This window comes from Mesoplodon mirus (assembly GCF_964341445.2).
Source record: "Mesoplodon mirus genome assembly, chromosome: 11".
NCBI lineage: Eukaryota > Metazoa > Chordata > Mammalia > Artiodactyla > Ziphiidae > Mesoplodon > Mesoplodon mirus.
Window position 1 is genome coordinate 23245680 of NC_138987.1, and position 26959 is coordinate 23272638.

The window sequence follows — 26959 nt, forward strand, 5'->3', positions numbered from 1 at the left end:
AGGTAACGCACTTCCACACATCCGCTGGGCGAAAGCTATGCTCCTACGAAGTACTGCAGCCACCAAGAACTGAAGGTTCCTGGCCTCCGGCTAGAATTCCAAATCACTCTTCTGGGGGCTCAGGTAAACTTGAAGCAGTAAAGGGGTTTCTGAGAACAAGGATTTGTCCAGGTGATTTTCTTTTAATTGCGTTTTCCTTTCTTTTAGTAAGTAAGTAAGAAAGCCTGAAGGTGGACTTCTGTCTTTTAGTGGGAAACAGACTGGTTAGGCATGCATTACCCAACCTCAAGTAAGCCCCTTGAGAGAAATCCCTTGGGAAGGAACCTCAGGGACTGAGCTCCTGGTTGGAAGGAGGTGTAACTAGCTGCTTGCTTACAGGAATTTTAATTGCTAAAATTGCTAATTCAAGTCCTTAGGAAGAAGACTTGAATTCAGCTTTACTGGCTAAGGGCATAACTTTGGGGAAGATGTGGTCTAGAGACAGTTTGATGGGTTCTAAAAAAAGAAAAAAGCAATCGGATTTCAAAAATTATTACAGCAAATGACCAGAAACAGAAGAATAAGAAAAAAAAATCAATTGGGTGGCTGAGTGGTGAAAAAGTCACATAAATAAAACTGTTCAACAACAAAATTACCGAGTATTTCATATTTTGACAGGTTAAAGCTTTGAAATGGTGCTATTTTTTAAAAGGTACCCATTCATTTCTCCACGATTTTTGGCATTTCTAGACTGGGAAAGAGTCTCAAGACAAATAAAAAAACTGCAATTAACACAGCCTAAAGAGCTGCAATCCCAGAATCCCTTTTTCTTATCGATTGGATTCCTGTAGTGCCATCTCCTATTTATTCTGCAGCAAAAGTGCTGTACTGAGCAGTGGGATATTAGAAAGCTTCTAATAAGCTCCTGGCTGCTGATGGAGGCCTAGGTCTCCATCAGTCATCCGATCATTGTGAGCAGTACATGGGAGGGAAATAAGCACATTCACACAGACCTCCGACAGCTTCCAACTCATCCACTGCTTACCTCATTTCTCTTTGTGCATTTTGGCCTTTCTCACCTGGCCAGATAAAAGTTCATTCAATTTTCTCAAGGGCAAGACAATTCCAGAAAGGGATGCATTCTGATCGGAATGACAAGAAAAAGATCTAGGCTCTTCAGACGGTAATACTGCCTCTAGGTTGTGAATCTCACAAAGACCATAAGGGAGCAATTGCTAGATTACCTCTGAGTGTGCATACTCAGGCAAAAGAGTAATTAATTTCCTCTCTGAAAAAAACTGCACTATGTGGAGAACTTGCATAAATTACATGAGCAGTTCAGACAGGTGATTCTGTTGCTGAATTTGGCACAGTCAATAACAAACAGATAATGCTTGTTAATGGATGATCCGCCATTATCCAGGGAAGAAAAGGGTCCAGGAAAGACCCAATTTGCATTAATACATAAAGACTACATGGTTCAAGGTTAAAACAAACCATGTCTCTGAAATGCTGTCATTAGAGAAATTTAACCACATATTTGATCCACAGATACTAACAAATAGCAGGAAATGTATGAACATCTTGGGGAAAAAAGCTTTTAGATTCTTTATTTAAAAAAACATCAGTGAAAACAGTAATAGGATTAAAAGACAATACTTAACGAGAGAGAGGGAAAATTATTCTTTTCTTGTCTCTCCCAAATTTTCCACCTCCCTTCAATAAAAGATCCTCCATAATCCCAACATTGCTATTCTTTGCACAAAGAACCCTGAGAACAATTTGATATTGAGCAAGTTGAAAGGAGACACAATATCTCAGACCCCTTATCTCCAGGGCATATGCAGGCAGAATAGCCATGGCTTCCAGAACATTCTCTTCACATTTTTCTTTCGTGAGTGGCAGCACTGAATGTTTACCAAAGGCTTTAAAAAAACAGAATCTCACCAAACAGCTGAGAAAAATACTTAACAACCAAGGCAACGCAACTGCAGTCAAATTTTCACCTCAAGATTCTCATCTTAGGTGTGGGAGGCAGAGAACCCTCTCAACGCTCAGTCTGAACCTAGAATGAGGATGAAAAGGGTTGATTCTGCCAACAGCTGTCAACAAATTTATAGCTGTGAGCCTCAGGGTGACACTGCAGAGCTAGCTGCCCATCTGAATGTGCTTTAGGGAGAGCACCACTATTTGGTTATGGCTGACTTGAGTTCCTGAGCAGCAATCTGTGGACAGGTGAAACACGGACATCCATACCCAAAACATGGAAAGGTCTGAACAGGACAGACCTCTCTCTTCAGTTATTTGTGTCAGGCAGTAGCATCATTTTCAACCACTCAAGGTGACAGTATGAGATGGATGCAACTAGTCCCCATTGTACAATTCTATACAAATGTGTAAACTTGGGAGAAAATGAACCACATTTCTCGGAGTTAATACTCCCCCACCCCCAACTTTTGCCCTGTCATCTGACCAATTTACATTCTATAATCTAGACTTTTATGATTTATTTTTTCATTATGATTTGATTCTTACACAGTATTACTCCCTTTAGGGCAAAGACTTTCTGGGTGCAAAGAGATCAGACATAATTTCTTCAGTAAAGAAATGGATAACAAGGATCAGTGTATACATTCCCTTCCCAGAAAGGCCCATTTCATTCTAGTTCAACTGAGCAGAGAACGAAAGTCATGGCATAAAATGGTAAAATTCCAGTTACGTTGTGCACAGTAGGCATCCATTGTAAGCAACCGTTCAAAACTGGAATGCATTACTTGATATGGGTGAAAGACAAAAACATCACAGAGGCTTTGAACACCTTACCTGGGCCATCTGCCTCTCCAGTTTTGATCGGGGAATATCATCAAAGTAGTTTTCATTTCTTCTCCTCCTTGCATCGCCCTGCATGATAATGTGAGGAACGTCTAGGGAGCCACCAGTGGTGTAAGTGCTTTGGCTAAGTGATGGAGACAACTGAGGAGGAGTGTGATTACCACTGGGTTCCTGAATGGAAATACATCGTGAAATAAATACCATGTTCTTGTGGCTGACCTCTGGTTTCAAACTTGTGAAATACTGACAAGATACACTGCGGGGGGTGAGGAGTCATTTTTGAATCAACTGCCAAGGCATCAATGACATTCTACCATTTTATTAATGGCACAGTCAATACCTCCCCACTAAGCATTTCAGGTTGAAGGTTTACAATATCAACAATCAGGCTCTGTCTTCTTAAGCCAGCACCACGGATGATCCCAGGGGAGAGGCACACATATATGTTGGGCACCCCTGACACTATCACTTGTGCTTACAAGGGAAGGAACTGTGTCTCTATGTGGACAGAGGGGCCTCACCATGGTAGATGCCATGACAAGAAAGCTAAAGTGGGACCTCATGGGTGTTGATCCTCCATCAAAGAGTAGCCTGGCAATCCCTGCCAGGAAGAGGACACAGTATGGAAATGGCATGTCACACGCACAGACTGCAGAGCAATGCATGTAATGACAGAGGATGGGCTTCAAGGGCAAAGAGAACTGGGGGAAACTGGTCAAGAAGCAAGATAGGGGCTTCCTTGGTGGCGCAGTGGTTCAGAGTCTGCCTGCAGATGCAGGGGACACGGGTTCGAGCCCTGGTCTGGGAAGATCCCACATGCTGCGGAGCGGCTGGGCCCGTGAGCCATGGCCGCTGAGCCTGCGCGTCCGGAGCCTGTGCTCCGCAGCGGGAAAGGCCACAGCAGTGAGAGGCCCGTGTACCACAAAAAAAAAAAAAAAAGAAGTAAGATAAAGGGGGAAAGACAGCTGGGCTCTGATGCTTGCAAGTAAGTGGAGGATTGGATCGTGCCGATCCTCCAGGTTACTTCTCCCCAAGATGTTCCGGACCTCCTTTGATGGATTAAAGTCCTACACTTTTTCTTGGGAGCTTCTGTCTTTGATTTGTCTGCTGTTCCCCTAAATCTGTTCCAGAGAGCCAGAGGGAGAGGTTTAGCAGAGGAAGGAAAGACTGTAGGGTAAGTAGCAGGGAATTACTCCTCGAAAGGGTCATTTTAGGATGGTTACACTGATGGTACCTGTATCTTTCTCCTCTTTTGTGTAGCAAAACGAAGGCAAAACAAGAATCCCTTTCTAGCCTCATTTTCCCCCAATTTATTTGAGGCTCTTCTTACTGAGGGAGAAATACGTCCTCTCCTATCTCCACTACCCCCTAAGCCCTCACTAGCCTCCAAAGAGCCCGGTGTATTCCAACTGCCCCAATCGCCAGTTTTCCTCATGGCCCTCCTGGAGCCAATTCTCTTGCATTTCCTGAAGTCTTCGTGTATTTTCTTTTCCTTTAAAACTGAATCAGCCTTAAAATCTTAACAGCTCCTCTCCTGCTCGATCCTCTGTGATACCGACAATAGTTACTGTTTGCTGAAGTCCACTGCTAAGAGGCATTCGACTGCATTTCATCGCTGGCAGTGACATCTAAGTGCTACTTTTGTGTTCATTTATTATCACTACCCTTTCTGACACTTGCAGAAAAGGAATCAGAAGCAAGCAAGTGCAGGGCTCAATAAAGAGAACAGAGTTGGAACTCTCCAACTGGTCATGGTGATCCTGCCTTTATGATAAATTTTTGAAAAGTTTCTACAGGCCTCACGAACACCGGCGACCACTGGCTACTCCTTCCGCTGCCCGTCTGCCTGGCAATCTTCTCTCTCTCTCTGTCTCCTTCCCTCTGCTCTTTCTTGCCTTCCTTCCTCTTCCACTTTATTTCTCTCTTCCTCCTAGTTTTTCTACCCCATACTTCTAAAATACAGCTGAAACAGTTTACTAAATAAAGTTCTAGGTTCTCTATTCTTAATTTTTGAAGTGGGTAAAGCTGAAAATTTTTCACTTCTTAAAAACAGAAGACCCTAAGGTTAATTTTAAATTTATCTTTTACTTAACTCTGGTCCTCATCGATTTTCTACCTGTGGGTTTGAGAAGTTTGACAGAAAACTCATTTCTTCTCTTGGTGTAGAGGGGTGTGTGGGATGCGGGGTAGTGGAGAGGTTCTTTAAAGGTGGTGGTTTTTCAGATGTTAATTTAAATCTCAAAAACATTTATTTAACCAACCGAGAAAAACAAATCTTGTCGTAGAACACACTATCAAAGGCGAGATAGTTTTTTATACAGGTGAGGTAGGCTACATGGAAAACAGCCTGTACTTCCTGACCCACTGCTTCAATCATTTTAATTTTATTGCACAAAATAATTTTCGAGGATAAGAGTGGAGGACCAAACAAGCATGCTGGGTACTTACCCTGAGGGTGATGGACCGAGGGGGCTTCTGTGGTGGATCGTCGTGCAGCCTGTCTCCTAGAGATGCCAAGATACGTTTCCTGTGGCCAATCAAATTGATTTTTAAAACCTGAAAAGACATATATTTGGGTTAAATATTTCACATGAGAAAAATAATTTTTACGTTCCTAAAAGATAAAGGAGCGGAAAGAGATTTGTGCAAAGTTATCTCTGCACCGGGAGAGATGTGGTGTGAAATCAGGGTGTCCCCTCGGATCCAAAGAGAGAGGAACAGAGCGGCAAGGCAGTGTGGGTAGGAAGAGAAAGCAGGGACAGTGCTGTCACTCAGGCTGCCCTATGGTCTAACTGTCTACCGAGCAGCCACAGGACCCTTCCAAAGTAGAAGTCAAGCCTCGTCCCTCCAATAGCTTCCTATGGCTCAGAATAAAATCTGAGTCCTGAGCTGGCCTCAAGTTCGAGCAAGGCTGCCTGCCCTCTGTCTTTCTCTGTGTCCCCTCCTCTCTCCCCTCCAGCCTTCTGTGTTCTTTGAACATTCCACGCTCATTCTGGCCTTGGGGCCTCCACGCTTGTTTCTCCACCTGCCTGGAATGTTCCCCAGCAATTTTCAAATGACACCTTCTCATCCCTTTGGACGTTGCTTAAGTGTTGTCTGTCTTCTCACAAAGGCCCTTCCCATCTCCTCTTTAAAAGAACTGAGCCCTCACCCCGTCACACTCTACCCTGTGATCCTCTTCATATCATTCTCTGAAATAACTTTATTTGCAGGTTTAGTGTTTGCATAGCCCTCTCCCCCAGGTAAGCTTCCAGACAGCAGGTATATCTTTATCATTACTATTTCCCAAACACCTAAACCAATGTTTGAAATAGTGGGGGCTCAATGACTATGAAAGAATGAATGTTCATACAGATGAAAGTAGCAAAGTAGGATTAGAATCAAGTACTGCCTGACCAGAGACTCCCCAGGATGGGATTTTTGAGCCTGACAGGGCTGCAAAGGGCATAGTGTAGAAGAGATGACAAAGGAAACCAAGCCTTGCAGAGAGCCTCTGTCCTCAGCCCTTCCCAGAGCTTTACAAATGTTACTCTTTCCTTCATCCCAACATTCCTAACTGGAAGGTGTTCTTCTTGCTTTACAGAAGAGGAGACTGAGGTTCAGAGTGGTTAAGTAGCCCACCTAAGAGCCAGTATGTGGTGGCTCTGGGATTTGAATTTGGCTTCCTGACTCCAAAACTTGTTTTACGCCAAGGCAAACAGCAAAGTTTGGGCGTAGCTCCAAACATTACTGACTTTTTAAAAACAACAAATTATAAATCCATTCATAAGAAATATATTCACCTCTTTTCTGCACAAGCGTAGTACCAGGATAGAACAATCCTTGTTGGGTAACTAGTTCCCAAAGTAAATGACCCATTGTGAAAATGATTTTTTAAAAACATTTCTCTTTTCACGTTTTAAGGGGTTGAAGCGGGCATTTCTTTGGCACTCATCCTGTGCTATCTGGAACTATTATTGGCCTATTTGTCAGTTAGCCTATTGGCCTTTCTGCCTAATCTGATTTCAATTTTAAACTAGCATGATGCTCTATTTCTTTTATTCCTTTTTTATTTTTTAATTAAAAAAATTTTATTTTTATTTATTTTAAAATTCATTAACTTGAGATGTCTGGTTTTCTTTAATAGTAATCTTTTTTATTTATTTATTTAGTTTTATATTTATTTTTGGCTGTGTTAGGTCTTCGTTTCTGTGCGAGGGCTTTCTCTAGTTGTGGCAAGCGGGGGCCACTCTTCATCGTGGTGCATGGGCCTCTTCACTATCGCGGCCTCTCGTTGTGGAGCACAGGCTCCAGACGCGCAGGCTCAGTAGTTGTGGCTCATGGGCCTAGTTGCTCCGCGGCATGTGGGATCTTCCCAGACCAGGGCTTGAACCCGTGTCCCCTGCATTGGCAGGAAGATTCTCAACCACTGTGCCACCAGGGAAGTCCCCCAAATTTTTTTAATTTTTAATTTCTAATTTAATTTTTATTTTATATTTGAGTATAGCTGATTTACAATGTTGTGTTAGCTTCAGGTGTACAGCAAAGTGATTCAGTTACACATATATCCATTCTTTTTCAGATTCTTTTCCCATATAGGTTATTACAGAATATTGAGTAGAGTTCCCTGTGCTATACAGTAGGTCCCTGATGGTTATCTATTTTATATATAGTAGTGTGTATATGTTAAACCCAAACTCCTAATTTATCCTTAACCCCACCATGTTTCCCCTCTGATAACCATAAATTTGCTCTATTCCTTTTATACTCACTCTCTGACCCATGTCTGTCGAGGATGGGGATGGTAAATGTTAATCAGCGTGTGTCTGTCTGCACCACATCCCTCTGATTTGATAAACCTTCATCTTCCCAGGCTGATAAATCCTCTCATCTTTGCAGGTTGTTTTCATAAAGCAGTCCTTTTAGTCCACTCTCTCTGTACCTTCTCCTCCTGTATTCCAAATGCTTCAGGTCTGCTGAACACATTACTCACAACATTCCAGGTATAAGTGAACCATGGCTTTACATTTGAGTGGGCTACTATTTCCTGCTTTTAATGCCCCTTTAAAAATGCCCCTTCTAAGCACTCCTGATTTTTGGCTGGCTTTTTAGCTCCAGTAGGAATAACTAGGCACAAAAATAGACACAGACTGTAAAAGCTCGTAATTTTGTTATAGGTGATTGTTGAAAGCCCTTTAATCTTGGAAGGATGGCTTGGATGATTTCTCCCAACGTTCCTTATCTTACAGGTGTCCACGCAGAAGCCCACCTGCCATCCGTCTGCCCACTCACGGAACCCTGTGTTATCCTCTATATTCTTATTAGTCAGCTTGGCATTGCACTACCCAGAGGAGCTTAGTAGTTTTTGCAAATCTGGAATTTCACCATATACTCCTTTTTTCAGGTGATTTACAAATATGCTAAGTAAGTGTGGTCCCCAGGCTGATTACTTGCAGGCAATACTGTTCATACAATCCAGAGAAATACCCTTATATTCTTTCATTGTTTCTTTTTTTTAAGCATCAAGATCAAAGAATTCCTCCATTTCAGAAAAATACAACATTAACCTTTTCAAGTGTATTTGCAAGTCTAAAAACCATTACATTTTCTTATTCCCTTTTATTCTTATTCTCAATTGCTTTGCCAGAGCTTCTATTAGATATAAATTCCTCCCCCAAAATCCCCACTGCCTTTCTCTCAGTAGGGAATTGAACCTGATGCTGATGGTCCTGCCTTGGGCCCCTAAAACCTGCTAAGAAATGTTTGGCTTTTTTTTAAAGATATACATTTTTAAGATTTATTATTTATTTATTATTTATTTTGGCCGTGTCAGGTCTTAGTGTGGCACATGGGATCTTCGTTGAGGCATGCAGAATCTTCTGTTGCAGAGCGCAGGCTTCTCTCTAGTTGTGGTGTGTGGGTTTTCTCTTCTCTAGTTGTGGCGCGTGGGCTCCAGGGCATGTGGGCTCTGTAGTTGTGGTGCATGGGTTCCAGAGCGTGTGGGCCCTGTAGTTTGCGGCATGCAGACTCTCTAGCTGAGGCGCGCAAGCTCAGTAGCTGTGGCGCGCGGGCTTAGTTGCCCCGTGGCATGTGGGAACCTAGCTCCCCGACCAGGGATCGAACCCGCGTCCCCTGCATTTTAAGGCGGATTCTTTACCACTGGACCACCAGGGAAGTCTCAAGAAATGTTTTTATAGCAATAAAGACACTCAAAATTATTCTGACAAAAAACTGACACTAAATAACAAATAACTGTGATAGAATTGAGTTGGTGTAACTTCCATTGCTGCTTTTGGTTTACTCTCTGACAGCTCAATTTTGGGCAAGTTACCTGACTCCTCTGATCCCAGTTTTCTTGCCTATAAAATGAGGAAGTTAATGCCAATCTCAAATGTTGTTGGAAAGATGAAGAGTGAAACTGTGAGAATAATCAGCACAGTGCCAGCACACAGAAGACACAATCTCACGGTGTGCTCATTCCAGCTAATGGTCTCTAAGGATGCAAGGAAATCTGACCTGGAAAAACAGGGACTTGGTCATTTTCATAAAGTTAATGATGTCAAACAAATATGCTGGTGCCTTGCATCATGAGACGTGGTTAACCTTGGAAAAACTCTCATTGAAGCGACATGTACTGGTAGTAATGGGTCTGGTTTCTAGCTATTAGCTTAATATCATATCTAATCTAAAAGAATGCATCCTATTCTCCCATCCCACCATTCAGTCTCCAATAGGAGGTAAGCTGAGGCCCTCCTCCACACTAAGCTCCATTGCTGCCTCCTCCACACAACTAGCCCGAAGAGGGAAACAGACAGGTGGGTGGACAGAATGAACAAATTACCACAGAGTGATGGTTCATGTCAAGAACGCCTGGGTAACTCTCCTTCTGTATTAGAAATGATCCCCCCCTTTTTTTTAAATTTAAATTTTGGCTGTGTTGGGTTTTCGCTGCTGCGCGCGGGCTTTCTCTAGTTGTAGTGAGCGGGGGCTACTCTTCATTGCAGTGCGCGGGCTTCTCATTGTGGTGGCTTCTCTTGTTGCGGAGCAAGGGCTCTAGGCACGCGGGCTTCAGTAGTTGTGGCACACAGGCTCAGTAGTTGTGGCTTGCAGGCTCTGGGCTCTAGAGCGCAGGTTCAGTAGTTGTGGTGTACGGGCTTAGTTGCTTGGGGCGTGTGGGACCTTCCTGGACCAGGGATCGAACCCGTGACCCCTGCATTGGCAGGCAGATTCTTACCCACTGCGCCACCAGGGAAATCCAGAAATGATCCCATATTACAGAAGATACTGATGATTACATTTATTGAACATCTGCTATGTTCCAGTTGTGCCAGAAACTGTTCCAAGTGTACTATATATGTGTAAATATCTCATTAGATTCTTAAAATAACAGTATCATTCCCATTTTAGAGATACCAAACCTGAGACTTAGAAATACTGAGCACTTTGTTGAAGGTCTCACTGCTAACAGGTATCCTGTCTGGGATCTGCACCTGATTCTTAACCTGCTCTTTACCACTCACCACACTCTTCTTCTTGCTATCAACCTCTATACTGCTTGGTCTTAGCTACACTATTAGTTACACATTATGATGCTTCTTAAGATGGTGATTTTTATTTTGAGTTATCATGTTCAAAACATTTATACTGGGTCTTGATCATCTGAAAACATTAAAATAACACAGTTTCAGTTTTGGACAAGGCTCAAGGCAGGGTTAAAGCTTCAAGCCAAAAGAGCTCAGGTGGGTGTACCTTACAGAATTCCTCATGAAATGCATATATACACAGAGGACAAGAAGTCCTCATGAACCTAAGATTCAATTCAAGTTGACTAATGTTAGAGAGGTAGGGAGGGTGACATTTGGCTTCAAAACTCCAAAGCTGACAGTAAGAAATCCAATTGGCAAAACAACAGAGAAACTATTCCAAAGAAAGATAGTCATTATGGAAAAGTTAAGTCCAAAGGCAGCTGGGTTTGCCTTGAGTGAGAACAGCTTAACATCTGATCACTGTTGTAAGCAGATAGGGAAACAGTGAGATCCTGCCACCCCAGGCACCGTAATTCATGACCAGTCAGTCTGTAAACCTGTAAACCAGTCTGTAAAGTCAGTTTTCAAAAAGCTGGAGCAATGGTTACTGTGTTAGAAAAGAATTCTGTATGGTTTTCATCACTGCTTGGGTGAACAGTTAACTGCATGTAAAAGGAAGGAACCCCATCGGAGTAAAAGGTAAAGTAATGGTAACCTACTGAGGATTTAGCTATTCCAAGATATTGAGCCAATTCTGCTCAATTCAAAAAACAATATTGAAAAAACACATGAAAGGATGTTCAAAATCACTAAGTATTAGAGAAATGCAAATCAAAACTACAATGAGGTATCACCTCACACCGGTCAGAATGGCCATCATCAAAAAATCTACAAACAATAAATGCTGGAGAGGGTGTGGAGAAAAGGGAACCCTCTTGCACTGTTGGTGGGAATGGAAATTGATACAGCCACTATGGAGAACAGTATGGAGGTTCCTTAGAAAACTAAAAATAGAACTACCATACGACCCAGCAATCCCACTACTGGGCATATACCCTGAGAAAACCATAATTCAAAAAGAGACATGTACCACAATGTTCATTGCAGAACTATTTACAATAGCCAGGAGATGGAACAACTTAAGTGTCCATCATCGGATGAATGGATAAAGAAGATGTGGCACATATATACAATGGAATATTACTCAGCCATAAAAAGAAATGAAATTGAGTTATTTGTAGTGAGGTGGATGGACCTAGAGACTGTCATACAGAGTGAAGTAAGTCAGAAAGAGAAAAATAAATACCATATGCTAACACATATATATGGAATCTAAAAAAAAAAAAAGGTTCTGAAGAACGTAGGGGCAGGACAGGAATAAAGATGCAGACGTAGAGAATGGACTTGAGGACACGGGAAGGGGGAAGGGTAAGCTGGGACGAAGTGAGAGAGTGGCATGGACTTATATACACTACCAAATATGTGGGAAGCAGCTGCATAGCACAGGGAGATCAGCTCAGTGCTTTGTGACCACCTAGAGGGGTGGGATAGGGAGTGTGGGAGGGAGACGCAAGAGGGAGGAGATATGGGGATATATGTATATGTATAGCTGATTCACTTTGTTATAAAGCAGAAACTAACACACCATTGTAAAGCAATTATACTCCAATAAAGATGTTAAAAACAACAAACAAACAGAAAAACCAATATCAAGGTTCTGCCACAAATTATTTGGTGGATTCAAAGAGGAAACACAGAGAAACTGGGCATAAAAAACTACAGAGCCAAACCATTAACTAAGAATCAATTATTATACATATGAGGATAAGAAAGTGGTTCCAACTGCTGAGTTCCAACGGGTAAAAAATTAAAGTTAGTGCATGTTTTCTTAATGGTTTTTATTACAACTATCATGAGAAATGTGGGTTAAAGGGAAGGAACTGAAACAACACAGGCCTGCTGCATATTGGTATTCATTCATCAGAGTAGTAGCTGCCTCTGGGAATCCTCTCCAGTATCAATTAAAGAAGACAGCTTCAGAAACCCCTTTGCACACCCTGGCAATAGGAGAATAACTGTGTGAGTGACAATGCTATAATATTACATCACTGTCATTTATGTTTCTGGGTTTAGCTGTGGGAATTCTGCTAGACAATATCATGACATTACCCTCACACTGAATAGGTCACATCAGAATATATGTCACAGCAAACTGGAAGTTAGGGTACCCAGACTTCTTTTTTTTCCCCTCTTTAAATTTAATGTGATATAAATTAAACATGTTTTTCTCTTTTGAAAAATTAATGTTTTGATTATAATAACAATGCGTTCCCATTATAGGGACCGGAAATACAGAAAAACAAATAAGAGGACGAGTTATCCTAGGCTCTTAGTGTTTAGGTACATTTCCTTTCATTTTGTCCCCATGATTATGTGTTGTAGTTGTCATACTGTAAGTACAATTTTCACTGTAATTTTTTTTCACTCAATATTAAACCTAAAGAACTTTCCTACTTATACTACCCTCAGCAGGCATTTAAAGTAACTCTATGTTACCATATTATTGCTTTTGAGAAGTATGTCATAATTCATTAACCACCCCCCTCACTGTTGGAAATTTAGTTTGTGCTTCTTTTCTCAATATCAAACATTCCATGTGCTTTAAAAATGCTATCATCCTACAACTTCCATTTTCGCTGCCATGTTTGCATAGACACAATATGAAAAACACCAGAGAACGCTGCAGGAATGCATGTGAGTCATGAAGAAGAGTCATGTAGCGACAGTCTGTCTCCATGTTCCACATGAAATATCAATCCGTTTATTGCCGGCTGGACCCAGTCCTCCAGGGAGAAATCACAAACCCACATAATGTTCCTCAGAGTCACATTTTGCATTTGTTATATTTTGGAGTTCAGATTTAGCTGACAGACGTGAAATAACACAGGTAGCTAGAATCCTCCAGAGATTACATGTGCGGCAGTGCTGAGCACACAGGCGATTCTGGTTATCACTGTGGGACTGCATCCTTCTTATTTCTGGGTTTTATTTAGGGAGGGATTTTTATTTTATTTTTATTTAAATGGTATTTTGGATGAAACAGCTCCACGCTGCATGCGGAACCCCCCTTCCATTTTAAAAGGGTAGATTATTTCCCCCTTTCCTTTTCTAGATATTTGCCAAGTGAGGACAGCAGCTCCCATGCAAGTCTAGAGAGCTCATCTACCTTCAGAGGGGCCTCTTCTAACAAAACTCCAAGTGCTCTGAATGCCCAGAATGGAAGCTCAGATGGAAGTTTATCAGGTTTGTTCTCCTCTGCAGAACTCAGAGGAATCGCAATTAAATGTGAACGCTTTCCCCCCTTCCTGGTAATAATTTCTAAACACTTTCCACTGAGAGCATCAAGGCAAAAGTGCCTGTGTGTCATTCAATTTCAACTCCCACAATTCCAGAAATCCTCATTTGAACTTGCATTTGATTTTTGACTGTGACATTTTCTCTCTCATTTCTTGGGCTGTAATAATCCATGTCTGGAATGGTATGGTGGATAGAAGGACCTCTGGAGCAGACAGTCATGACATTTTGTTCTTGCCCTGATTCTTCTTCTAGCTAAGTGATCTTTAACATCTTTGAGGTGTGATATTGAAGGGACAATAATAATCTTATTCAGCAAACATTTATTGGATGTCTTCCACATATAACGCAATTTGGGAGCACCAAAGAAGAAAAAAATTCAGTCCTCTAGGGCTCTCAATCCAGTAGGTGAAAAAATATTTTTTAAAATGTGGGTGTGTGTATATATTCTTGCATATTATCTATGCATGTATCCATCCATCCATCTACCTACCTACCTACCTATCCTCCACCCATCTATCTAAATATATATGACTACACAGCCTTCCAAGACTAAAAGGGATTTCTGTGGACTGAATGAGAATGGCTAGGAAGCTGCTCTGGAAATTGTAAAGCACTAAATTAGGGCATTATTTCTCTTTTAAGTACAACAGAAACTTAAAACTTTCTTACCCTATCCTTGAATAATCCTAACAGCAAAATTTTGAATATTATCTTTGTTACTTAAATGTGCAATTATGGATACCTCTGGGTAGATTTAGATCAAGAACCATGCCTTTCACCTCTCCAGCCCTCTTTCCTATTAATCTAAAATGTCTTTAACTCTAACCAGACAAATCTCTTCCATGTCTTCAACCGTGTCATGTGCATCTCTTTGGCCCAAATATATAACACCTCTGCATACTCTAGAATGTCCCTGTCTTCTTTATCATTAGAATGTTGCAAGGATGAAATTAAAATTCACCTAAAGCCTTCCTTGCTCACTTCTCTCTTTGAACTTCTCTAGTATTTGTGGGCTGCCCTGTGCTGTTGACATTTGATATACAAGGGTGTGTACTGCTAGCTCTCTTGTTATATGTATGTGTCTTACCTGTTCAACCAGACTGTAAGCTCTGGGAAGTCAGGTACAGTGTCACTGTAACCTAGGGTCCCTCATGGCATCTAGCACGCAAGTATACCTTAAAGGGACATCCCTGAAATCTCAAATCTGATCCCTTTTGCAATGGACAACAAACGAAGTAGGGGAGGTACCTCTGAAAGGCAAAAAGGAGAAGAAAGCAACAGCTATACCCTATTTCTTTTCCTTTCTACTCTCAATAGTTTTCTATTCCTTCTGGGTTTTAGCACCAAATTCCTTTACACAGCCTTGCCAAGGGTGATGTAAAACTCCCTTACTTCCCACCATCTGTAAGTCCTTCCCTATACCTCTAACACTTCAACTAAAAAATAAAAAACCTGTGACTAGATTTTCCAAATTTTCTTTCCTTCTGCTATTACTTTTTAGAGCAACTGCTACTAAATAATCAGCAAATAACCATTTGTATGACAGATGCCATCAAAACACAACTGTGTTGGAAATTGGAGACAATACAAATAAATGGAAAAATATCCTGTGTTTGTGAACTGGAAGAATCAGTATTGTTAAAATGTCCACACTACCCAAAGCAATCTACAGATTTAATGCAATCCCTATCAAAATCCCCATGACATTTTTCATGGAACTAGAACAAATAATCCTAAAATTTGTATGGACCACAAAAGACCCTGAATAGCCAAAGCAATCTTAAGAAAAAAGAACAAAGCTGGAAGTATCACACGCTCTGACTTCAGACTATACTACAAAGCTACAGTAATCAAAACAGTGTGGTACTGGCACATAAAAAGACACATAGATCAATGGACCAGAACAGAGAGCCCAGAAATTAACCCATGCACATATGGTTAATTAATCTACTACAAAGGAGGCAAAAATATACAATGAGGAAAAGACAGTCTCTTCAATAAGTGGTGCTGGGAAAACTAGACAGTTACATGTAAAAGAAGGAAATTAGAACATTTTATACCATATACAGAAATAAACTCAAAATGGATTTATTTTATAAAAAATTCTAAATGTAAGATCTGAAACCATAAAACTCCTAGAAGAAAACACAGGCAGTAAAATTTTTGACATAGGTCTTAGTAATATTTTTTTGGATCTGTCTTCTTAGGCAGGGGAAGTAAAAGCAAAAATAAACAAATGGGACCTTATCAAACTTAAAAGCTTTCACACAGTGAAGGAAACCATCAACAAAACAAAAAGGCAACCTACTGAATGGGAGAAGACATTTTCAAATGATATGTCTAATAAGGGGTTAATATCCAAAGTATGTAAAGAACTCATAAAACTCAATATCAAATAATCAAACAACCCGATTAAAAAAATGGGAAAAGGACCTGAATAGACATTTTCCCAAAGAAGACATACAGTTGGCCTACAGGCACATGAAAAGATGCTCAACATCACTAATCATCCAGGAAACACAAATCAAAACCATAATACAATACCATCTCACACATGTCAAAATGGCTGTAGTAAAAAAGACAAGAAATAACAAGTGTTGGTGAGGATGTGGAGAGAAGAGAACCTTAGGATACTGTCAGTGGGAATGTATATTGGTACAACCACTATGGAAAACAGTATGGAGATTCCTCAAAAAACTAAAAATAAAACTACCATATGATCCAGCAATTCCACTCCTGGGTATATATCTGAAGAAAATGAAAACAATAATTCAAACAAGATATATGCACCCCAATGTTTGTAGGAGCATTATTTACAACAGCAAAGATATGAAATCAACTTGTGTCCATCAACAGATAAATGGATAAAGAAAGTAAAATATGGTATATACATACAATGGAATATTACTCAGCCATAAAAAAGAGTAAAATTTTGCCATTTGCAACATGGATGAATCTGGAGGGTGTTATGCTTAGTGAAATAAGCTAGAGAATGACAAATGCTATATATTTTCACTTATATGTGGAATCTGAAAAATAAAACAAATGAATATAGCAAAACAGAAACAGACTCACAGATACAGAGAACTAGTGGTTACCAAAGGGGAGAGAAGTTGCGGGGGGTGGTGGTGAGGCAAGATAGGTGAAGGGGAATAAGAGGTACAAACTATAAGCTATAAAAGAAATAAGTTACAAGGATGTAATGTACAGCACAGGGAATATAGCCAATAATTTATAATGACTTTATGTGGAGTATAATCCATAAACATATCTAATCACTATGTTGTACACCTGAAACTAATGTAATATTGAAAGTCAACTATACTTTAATAAAAAACAAAACAAGAACAAAACCCAAAACACAACTGTGTTAACCTACGGCAAGGAAAAGAGGTTCCAAGTTACACAGCTCTAGAGAGAGCAGAGGGCCGTGAGAAAGAGGGAGAGTGTGAGACGGGGGTGGAGGTGGGGTGGGGGTTGGGGATATGTGTGTTTTCTGAATGTAGTCTGTCTCAGTAAACAGGAAATACTAATTACGAGGAAATAAGATAATCTCTGCATAGAAAGAGAGGCCTTAATGGTATAATTGCCTCTGAGCGTTTAAGGGTTCTGGAGGTAGAAAGCCTTCTTTTGTAATCAATGAGAATCTTAGGCTTATTTGCAAAGCTCTCTGAATTACCTCTTGATGAAAGTACTAATTTTCTGATTATATTTTCATATAAACATTGCTCCAGAAGATTTTTAAAAAATACAAACCAACCAACCAACCAATCAACCAACCAACGAATCAGTTCCTAATTTCCCTGTAAGTTACTTGTAAGTATAGCTTGCTGCAAATCGGGATTTCATAGGAGAAATTTGGTTTGCATTGCTGAATTGCAATTGAGCAATTGTTGGGATTACTGAAGGAAAAATTTGTTATGAAAGAAAATGGGGGGGCTTTCCTGGTGTCATAGGGGTTAAGAATCTGCCTGCCAATGCAGGGGACATGAATCTGAGCCCTGGTCCGGGAAGATCGACATGCCACGGAGCAACTAAGCCCTGCGCCATAACTACTGAGCCTGTGCTCTAGAGCACACGAGCCACAACTACTGAAGCCTGCGTGCCTAGAGCCTGTGCTCCGCAACAAGAGAAGCCACCACAATGAGAAGCCCGCGCACAATGAAGAGTAGCCCCCACTCGCCACAACTAGAGAAAGTCCGCGCACAGCAACGAAGACCCAACACAGCCAAAAATAAAATAAATATATTTTTTTTAAAAAAGAAAGAAAATGGGAACTATGTGCTATATCCCACATCTGAAGTTATTCTTATAGATGTGATGATGGGCTAATAGCATGTGAAAGCTGCCATCTCTTTGCGGTATTATTAATACATAAAAATGCTCTGCATCTGAAGAAGTAGAAAGGCCACAGTTTTGCTTATATTTTGCTAACCATGAAAGATATTTACGGTTATTAAGGGTAATTTTCAACTTAGTTTTTTTCAGTTTTTGAGATCATAAAACTTATGGTCTGTTATATTGTGTACCCAATGTGCTCATTATTGTAAATGAAATTATGTTTAACAAAGTTCATTATTAACACACATCCATTTATTATAAATTAAACTGAAATATACAAAATACATGAATATAACATATTTGTAGAAGAGCTCTAAGACAAATTGAATCTCAAGAGACAATCTTAGGTGAGGTCCTGGTTATTCAATTTTTGAATTATAAATGGTTTCCTTTTCTGCTCTTTTACTGCTTCCTTCTTTCTGTTTAGCTACTTTAATGGCATGTATCACCCTCTATCAGAGGGTAGGACAGTGAAAGGGACAATGAATTGAAACCAGTCGATTCTGTTTCTTGTCAGCAGCTCTGATAAAAGAATTTGGCATGGGAGGAGGCAAAAATCTATCTAAAACTAGTTCAAATTAAGGTTTAAAAAATGCTTGCATGGATTTTACTTAGCCTACCTAGCTACTACTGCACTTTAGAATTGGGTGTTCATTGTATTTCAGTCCCTATATGGAGGGAAAAAGGATGTTAAGGGTTAAAAAAAAAAGTATTTCTAAGGAAAGCAGATGTTGTTGTTAGTCCCAAGGACAGGCTCAAGATGAGAAAGCAGGATGGTAGTGAGAGATTTTTTTTTATAATCCTTTTCTTCCATTGCTTTTCCCCACCCCCATCAGCTATCTCCTTATCATCTTTATCTCCTGAAGAATCACATAACAGAATAAAATTGGAGTCACTATATACTCACTAGAATGACTAAAATAAAAAAGGTTGACAATACCAAGTGGCGGTGAGGATGTGGAGAAACTGGAACCTTCATATTGCTAGTGGGAACGTGAAATGGTACCTCTACGTTTTGGAGAACTGCCAATATCTCACATTATGACTCAGCTTCTTATACAACCCATCAAGTACACTCCTAGTCAGCAACCCAAGAGAAATGGAGACATGTCCATACAAAGATTTATAAATGAATGTTTAGACAACATTATTCATAATACCTAAAAACTGGAAAAAATCCAAATGTCTCATCAACTGGCAAATGGATGAGTAAAATCTAGTATATTCATGCTATGGAGTACTACTCAGAAATAAAAAAAGAACAGGCTATAGGTACATGCTACAGGATGCGTGTCAGAAACATTATGCTAAGTGAAAGAAGCCAGACACATAAGATTACATGTTGTATGATTCATTTTTTGATGTTTTTAGAAAATATAAAACTGTATCTAGAGAAAGCAGATCAATGTTTGCCTAGGGTGGGAATGGGAGTGAGGACTGACTGCAACGGCTATGAGGGAATTTTTCTAGTGATGGAAATATTCTAAAACCGAAGAGCATTGATGGGTGAATAACTGTATAAATTTACTAAAACTCACTGAATTGTATACTTAAAATGGGTATTTTTTATGACCCATAATTGTATCGCAATAAAGCTGTTTAAAAAATGAACAATGCTGGGAGAAAGCCCTCAGTATTCAGTATTCAGCAAGTGTGGTGTAAATAGGCCATCTCTGAAGGCTATAATTCAGGTTGCTCCAGAGAGAAGCCGCTGTCCTCTAGAAATGTACCATTTTCCACTTGGACTAAAGGATAAGCAACACTCGAACTGCAGGGTGTCCAGGATATTTCAAGGGAAATGTGACCCAGAGGGCAGCTTTGCTCTAGGTACCAAGTGCTGTTTAGCTACAGGCTAATGGGTGAGTAGGACATTCTCTGTTACATGTCTACGGTAAATTAGGACCTACAGCTTTCAATATGCATATTTTAAGAGTCTTAATCTTCCTAGCGATGACACTTTGGTAAAAATGTTTATGCTTTTTAAATGCTTGCAGCAAATGGTTTGTGAATGTTTGAAAAGAGAGAAGTGCCCACTAGGAGCCATGATGGGCTCTGTAGGGGTAGCAGGTGGTGATAATGAAATTCTCTCACGCACTAGGGAATAAGGTTGCATTCTAAGCGCTAAATTAATCACACCAACAGAATGAATGGAGACAGAATGACTTGGTTCAGAAAGAGCCAATGGAATAGACCGGCAATTTGACTATTTTGTTTAGATATTGAAACCCAGCTGAACAAAGAAGGTATGTGTCAGGGTGGGGTGGGCATGGAAGCAAGGGTGGGGGGCAGATTTAAGCAGCGAAACAGTGGATAAAACACAATTAAAAAGCCTAGCCTTGGTAGCATTGTTGGGACAGAGAGTTTGAATCTGGAGAATGGAAGCTCCTTGATCACTTAAAAGGCATTCTCTGCCGTTGGGCTGAGGCTATTTCATCAGGTCTCCTATTGATCCATACAAGATCTCTCTCAAAATTACCTTTCCTCCAATACCACGTGCACCAGCAGGCAATCAGAGAATCCGTTTTCTTGGTACCCAGACACCAGGAGAGGGAGTGTAAAAGATGGAGGGCAGGGAGACTTTGACCACAGTTAGGGAGGCCTTCCCACCATACGTTAACTGACTGCAAATCTTGTTGATACGCTGTTCTCGAGTCAACTAACTCAACACCGTGGAAGCATAAGACTCTATCAGACGAACACAGTGACTGGGAGCAGGGCTTGGTGTCAGGGTGACGTGGGTGTGAGCCTTGATTCTGGCACTTACTATATATATGGCTTTGGGTCAATTGTTTAGCCTCGCTCAGCTTCACCTAACTCATTCAGAATAATGGGGTTAAAAAAATAGTACTTACCTCTTAGTGTCAACATTAAATGAGATATAGGGAAAGCACCTAGCCCAGTGCCTGGCACAGAATGAGTCTCAATAAATGGTAAGTTCATTCAGTGTGTGATTTAGTCCAGTTTCTGAACTAGAAGGACTAAGCCCACCCCTGGAACTTGGTCACTCATCGACGTCATGTCACAACTCGAAGCCCTCGGCAACTGGCCAGGCAACTCTTCTCTGGCAAGAACACCTCTGCCATCAGCCTCTCTTCAAACTTCAATGGTCTCATTAAAAATAAGTTCTTGCTGTACTACATTAATTTCCTCTTTTTGACGGGATATTAGTATGAGGTTGACAGACCAGGAGAATGCCATAGATATAGTGTCTTTGATTTCAATAAAGCACTTGATGAAGTCTTTCATTATCTATAAGATGGTGGGCTCTATGAGAGAAAAATTAAGTGGATTCACGGCTTGTGATTGTGGTTGTACATCTATATCCAAGAGGCTTGATGAATGACTCTGTCACAGCCTGTAGTGGGGGACCACTGATTGAATGCCATAGGCCTCTGCCCCTGGATTCTGCTCTATTTTATTAATGGCATCAAAGTAGACCTAAGAGGGACATTTATCAGATTTTTCAATGACATAAGGCTGTGAAGGATATTTAATACGGTAATAGGCCAATGCAAAATTCAAAATTCCCTCAACAGGCTGACAGGCCACGGTGACACCAAAAAGATGCAATTTAACATGAATAAATGTAATGTCCTACATTAAGGTTCCAAAAGAAATCAATTGTTCAAGATGGAGGAATATATGGCTTTGCCACAGTTCAGAGAAATATCTGAATTTTTAGTTGAACACAAAAAAGAGGCCTTTTAATGCCTCTTTTTAGTGGAAAGAACATAAGATGACAGGTCAGAAGGGGAAAGGAATATACATATAATACAGATCAGCTCATTTACCTTACTGTTTCAGTCTTACAAGTTTGGTGATTATCTCCATTTTAGAAATGAATAGACTGAGGCTCAGGGATTTTAGGAAGTTGCCAAAGTAGGTGACAAAGTCAGGAGTTGACTTCCAAAATTTGTGCTCTTTATACTCATTATATCCTGCTGCCATTTCTCTCTCAGAGGCGCTGTGAGGCTCAAGTGAGACAATTTTAAAAGAAGTACCTAGCATGGTGCCCGACCCACATCTTCTGCTCAGAAGTTGTTGGTCTTTCCCGAGACTCATTTAGCTGTTAAGGCTATGTGCTTATTTAAAAGACTGGTACTTTATTTACTACAGTATGAGCCCTGCAGTTTTCTAAGTCTTTTCAAGTTTATCCATTAATATATCTACCACAGAAATGATTCTGTTTTCTTATATTCCTTTTATTCTCACTATTATTCCAAAACCCTTCATGCCAGAAGGGGAAGCCCTGGCCAGGAAAAGGTAGTGGGAAATTTGAGGGCAATCTGAAATCTGTCAGTCAGTAATGATTCCTAGATAATAAAAACTTTTTTTTAAATTAAGGTAATTTTCAAGGGCTGCATTAGTGGTTCAGTGTTGCATATTTACATGAAAAAACCTCAATTACCTTTAGATAATGGGGTGGTGTGTTAAGTAACCTTAGTATAGTGATATACATATAGAATGTACAAAATTTTCACTTAGTTCAATTATTTAATTAGTGTATCTTATGGTTATATGACACTTTTTTCCCATTGTTGGAGTCTTTATTGGAATTTTTTCTAAATATATATACTATATGTATATTATATATATTATATTATATATAATATTGTATATAATATATATTATATTATATATTATACATAAATGTTATATATATATTTGGCATTCTTCCTAAATATATATATTCATATAACATACATATAAATATAATATATAAAATACATAAGAATTCCAAATGTTATATATAATACATGTTCTTCCTAAACATATAATATATATAGCCTATATGTATAATATATGTAAATATTTAGGAAGAATTCTAAATATTATATATGATATATATTATAGATAATATGTAATAATCTCTATATATCTCATATATATACATAAACAACTTTTGCTCCTCCCCTGCCTAAGTGCAGTTAATTGAAGGTCCTTAATTCTTTCCTTGATATCTGGAACATCACATAGCATCTGATTCATGCTGTGTGAAGACCATTTGTCACTGGGCCACAGTGCCGCTGCAGAAGGTGGCTGACGAATGCATATTGGCCCCAGCAGCATCCCAGGTTTTTCTCTTTTTAATAAATACTTAGGAGCAGTTGTTTGTCATTGTCTCTTGCACCAAAAGCAAGGGCTGACAACATTAGCTATCTAAAAGTCCCAGTTAATGGAGGGTTTATTGTAAAAAAAAAAAATTCTTTGAGGGAGAGGGGCAAGCTCCTTTGAATGTTCTCTCCTTCCTTCTCCTCGCCTAGGCCAGCCATGATTCACAAAGCTGGAGAATGGAGAGTCATTAAAAAGATGGAGTCATTAGCTGCTGACAGTGCTAGTCCTGTTCTCCCATCCTGGTGTGGAGAGGGATAGCCATGGTGAGTGACCAGGTTGCCCTGTGCAGTGAGTGAGATGAGAACCTCTGCTGTAAACTCTCTTATAAAGATATGCAAAGAAGTAATGTTTCTGGTGTTGAAGGATTCTTTGGGAGCCAGAGCACTTAATCTGTGATAAAATGGGACCCGTCCTTCAGGTTTTTAAGGCTTAGGAGCTGTGCCTTCTTTTTGGAATGGCCTTCACCTCTTCTCTACCTGGTGAACCTCTACTCATCTTTCAATATGTCAAGACCAAGTTCAAATATTACTTTCTGAAAGATGAAACTTCTACCAACACCCCTGTCACCCATCCCCTGCCACCTGTCATGCTGTACTACAGCTAGGTGTTTGCATGTTTCCTTCTCTAGACCAAAATCTTGAAGGCAGAAATAAAGTCTTATTCTTTTTGTATTCCTTACATGCGGCTATTATAAAATGGCTCAAAACTAAACCAAACCAGACCAAAACAAAGAAATCTCAAAACAAATCACAGCAACAGACCTTTGAATGACAGTATCAGATTAGTCATGCTCCAAGAAAAATATATCAACTTAGCGCAGTGTATGAAAAAATGAAGTATATTTATTTTGTATCAGGTTTGTAAGCTTGTTGATCAAATATATGAGCTCAAGGTGAAAAAGCAAAAAGAAGAGCAATGCTTTCTAAAAAGGAGATGCTGAACTATCAAATGGAAAAGTTATATCCCTACTTGTCAATATAATTCATTATAATTTACAAGCCTCCAATGAAAACCAAGCAATAAACAATGATTTAGTATGTGGTTGAAAACAGGGTTTAATATGCAATTGTCACTGAACTCATTACACCTTCATATAATGTCATTCACACAGTGATAGATTATTCATTTTTACTTCAAGATAATCCTAATATTAAGCTGGACAGAAAACAACATAGGATGAAAACTTGGTAATTCATTCTTATGTTGCCCTAGAATGATGATAGTACAGGGCATGTCAATAATTAATTAATATAATGTTATTCACGTAGTGGGCACCTGATAGCCATGACATGCATAATTAATGATGAAAATGCCATAGTGTTAATATCAAACCTACTGACTACATCAACAATTTTCCACCTATGCTTAAATTAAATCTTCCTGGTTCAATCTTCATGGGATTCAAGTAATTTGTCATTTTTGATGACAAATTTAAATGTCAAAGTTTATTTCCAATATATGAAAAATGACTGTTTGCCATAGAAGTATTTAATCTCAATTGTAAAAAAGAATTTCCTAACAGTATTTCAGGCAAAATGCCTCAATTATTGAAATCTCATATTTTAATTCTTTGAGATGAAAGTGGCTTCCTTTCCCCAGCATTTAAAAAAAAATTTTATTTTCAGTACATTAAACTGACTGATAAAAACATTCTAAAAATGTACAATTTTTCCTTTTTAACAAAGTATAATAAAGCATAAACCCCCCCAAAAACAGGATACTTGACATTTACAGTTCATTCTTGTTTTTATTTAGGTTGAATCTCTTCTCTCATCAAGGTTCATAAAAAATGATATTTATATCTCTTGAACACGGACAGAATGTGTTGAAGGCTCCCTGTGGGAAAACCATGAGCAGAGGTAAATACTGCAAGATCCTTAGCTCCTTGACTGCAGTGTCTCTTAGGGAAATGTTGCTTAGGAGAGATGCTAATTAAGGAGGCTGGGAGAAAAGAGATGTTACCTTTCCAAACACAACATTTAAAAACCAAGTATTATTAATACAGTGGTTTTATGAAGCACTTAAATCTTACATAAGCACGGCTTAGTTTTTGTTTCCTAAAAAAAGACAGCATTTGGGCAAACCAAAAGCTGAATAATTTAAATTGTGAAGTTGAAAGAAAAAGAATTTGCATCTAGCTAGGAATTTAATAAAATGCGACTTTCAAACACTTTCCCCCCATTTTATAATCATTTACATGGCTACTTGCAAAATCTCTAGTCACGCAGAAGCTGAAAAAGATGGTTTTAATTTTAAAATAGTAACACTGCACTCATTTATGAGGATTTTTGCAGGGAGAAGAGTTTTATAAACTATTCGTTTCAATATGAAAGGGCTTAAATTCAAGAGTGTTTAAACTTAGAATTTGAAGTTATTCCTTGGAATGGCCTCATGGCTAGTATCTTGTCTATATACAAGGTCAAAATAGATTTATGTCTCCAGTTAATTTGGACTGCCAAGCAATTTATTAGGAAGCTGGAGTATCTGAATTGATCACTAAGACAAGAGAACAAATGGGCTTTGTCTGATTAGTTGTTTACTTGACGATTAAATCATTATGCCTGCAGAAAATTTACTTGACTTCCAAATGAGACAGACAGACGGACAGTCACCCCCATGACATACTATATAGAACCCTATCTTAATTAAATGAAAAAAGTCAATTTTCAAAAGCTCAGCATTAAGCATATTTTGTTGCTTATTTCTTTGCCGAATTACCTCTCAGGAAGTGGAAGGGCTTCGTGTTGCCATTCTTCCTGATCTACTGTCATGTTCTCCACAACTGGAAACTTTTGGGAAGATGGATAATTAGGTATTAAATATCAGAAATTATAAGTGCCGGGTCTTCCATTAGCAAATACCCCTCTTCAAAATGTTCAGTTCGGGGCTTCCCTGGTGGCGCAGTGGTTGGGAGTCCGCCTGCCGATGCAGGGGACACGGGTTCATGCCCCAGTCTGGGAGGATCCCACGTGCCGCGGAGCGGCTGGGCCCGTGAGCCATGGCTGCTGAGCCTGTGCGTCCGGAGCCTGTGCTCTGCAACGGGAGAGGCCACAACAGTGAGAGGCCCACATACCGCAAAAAAAAAAAAAAAAATGTTCAGTTCGATCTTTGATTAAAATTTCAGCAGAAGGCTTCCTTTGGAGGCTTGGAAGTTATTTTCCACATAATGGAGGTGATGGAGATGATAGAGGCAACATTTAAGGGGAAAAAAGACTCTCTCCAGTTCTTTCTGCCCAGCCTGCCAATACTGCCATCTTCACAGCACCCAGGCTGGCCAAGACCTAACCTCACACTGAACAAGGGAACAACGTTTTTTTCTTAAACATTTTTATTGGAGTATAATTGCTTTACAGTGGTGTTAGTTTCTGCTGTATAACAAAGTGAATCAGCTATACGTATACATATATCCCCATATCCCCTCCCTCTTGCATCTCCCTCCCACCCTCCCTATCCCACCCCTCTGGGTGGTCACAAAGCACCGAGCTGATCTCCCTGTGCTATGCGACTGCTTCCCACTATCTACCTATTTTACATTTGGGGAACAACGTTTTAATTAAGCATGGAGTTCTATAACTTTTGCTACTTAAAGTGAAAAACACTAAAGCAAGAAAGCTTGTTAAGGAACCACAGCATGTTGTACAGAAGTTGGTCACTGTGCCCTTGACAGAACCGTTATGGTCCCACAGTTCTAGGTTCTTACTGGCAGCTTCTGCTCTGAGAGTCACACCTTGGTGAGGGACCCCAACAATGCAGCCTGTAGCACGCAGTTATCCATCAGCAGATATGTATCCAGCGTCGGCTGTGTCGTGCTTAGGGGCATACAGAAATGA

The 26959-nt window shown here is 39.8% G+C and overlaps 1 protein-coding gene across 18 annotated transcripts in view; it reads right to left on the reverse strand.

Moving 5' to 3' along the window:
• ANKS1B (ankyrin repeat and sterile alpha motif domain containing 1B) overlaps positions 1–26959 on the reverse strand; it is a gene marked incomplete at both ends in the record, with an annotated part of 1184520 nt that overhangs the window by 84160 nt on the left and 1073401 nt on the right. For 9 of the 18 annotated variants that reach the window (XM_082634609.1, XM_082634606.1, XM_082634608.1 and 6 more), the window contains 2 exons: positions 2803–2982; positions 5260–5367. The exons of 4 other annotated variants lie outside the window; for them this stretch is intronic. In XM_082634609.1, coding sequence (XP_082490735.1) covers positions 2803–2982; positions 5260–5367 — 288 coding nt within the window. The remainder of the gene's footprint in view (positions 1–2802; positions 2983–5259; positions 5368–26959) is intronic. 5 more of the 18 variants (XM_082634599.1, XM_082634598.1, XM_082634597.1 and 2 more) reach the window with 1 other exon arrangement.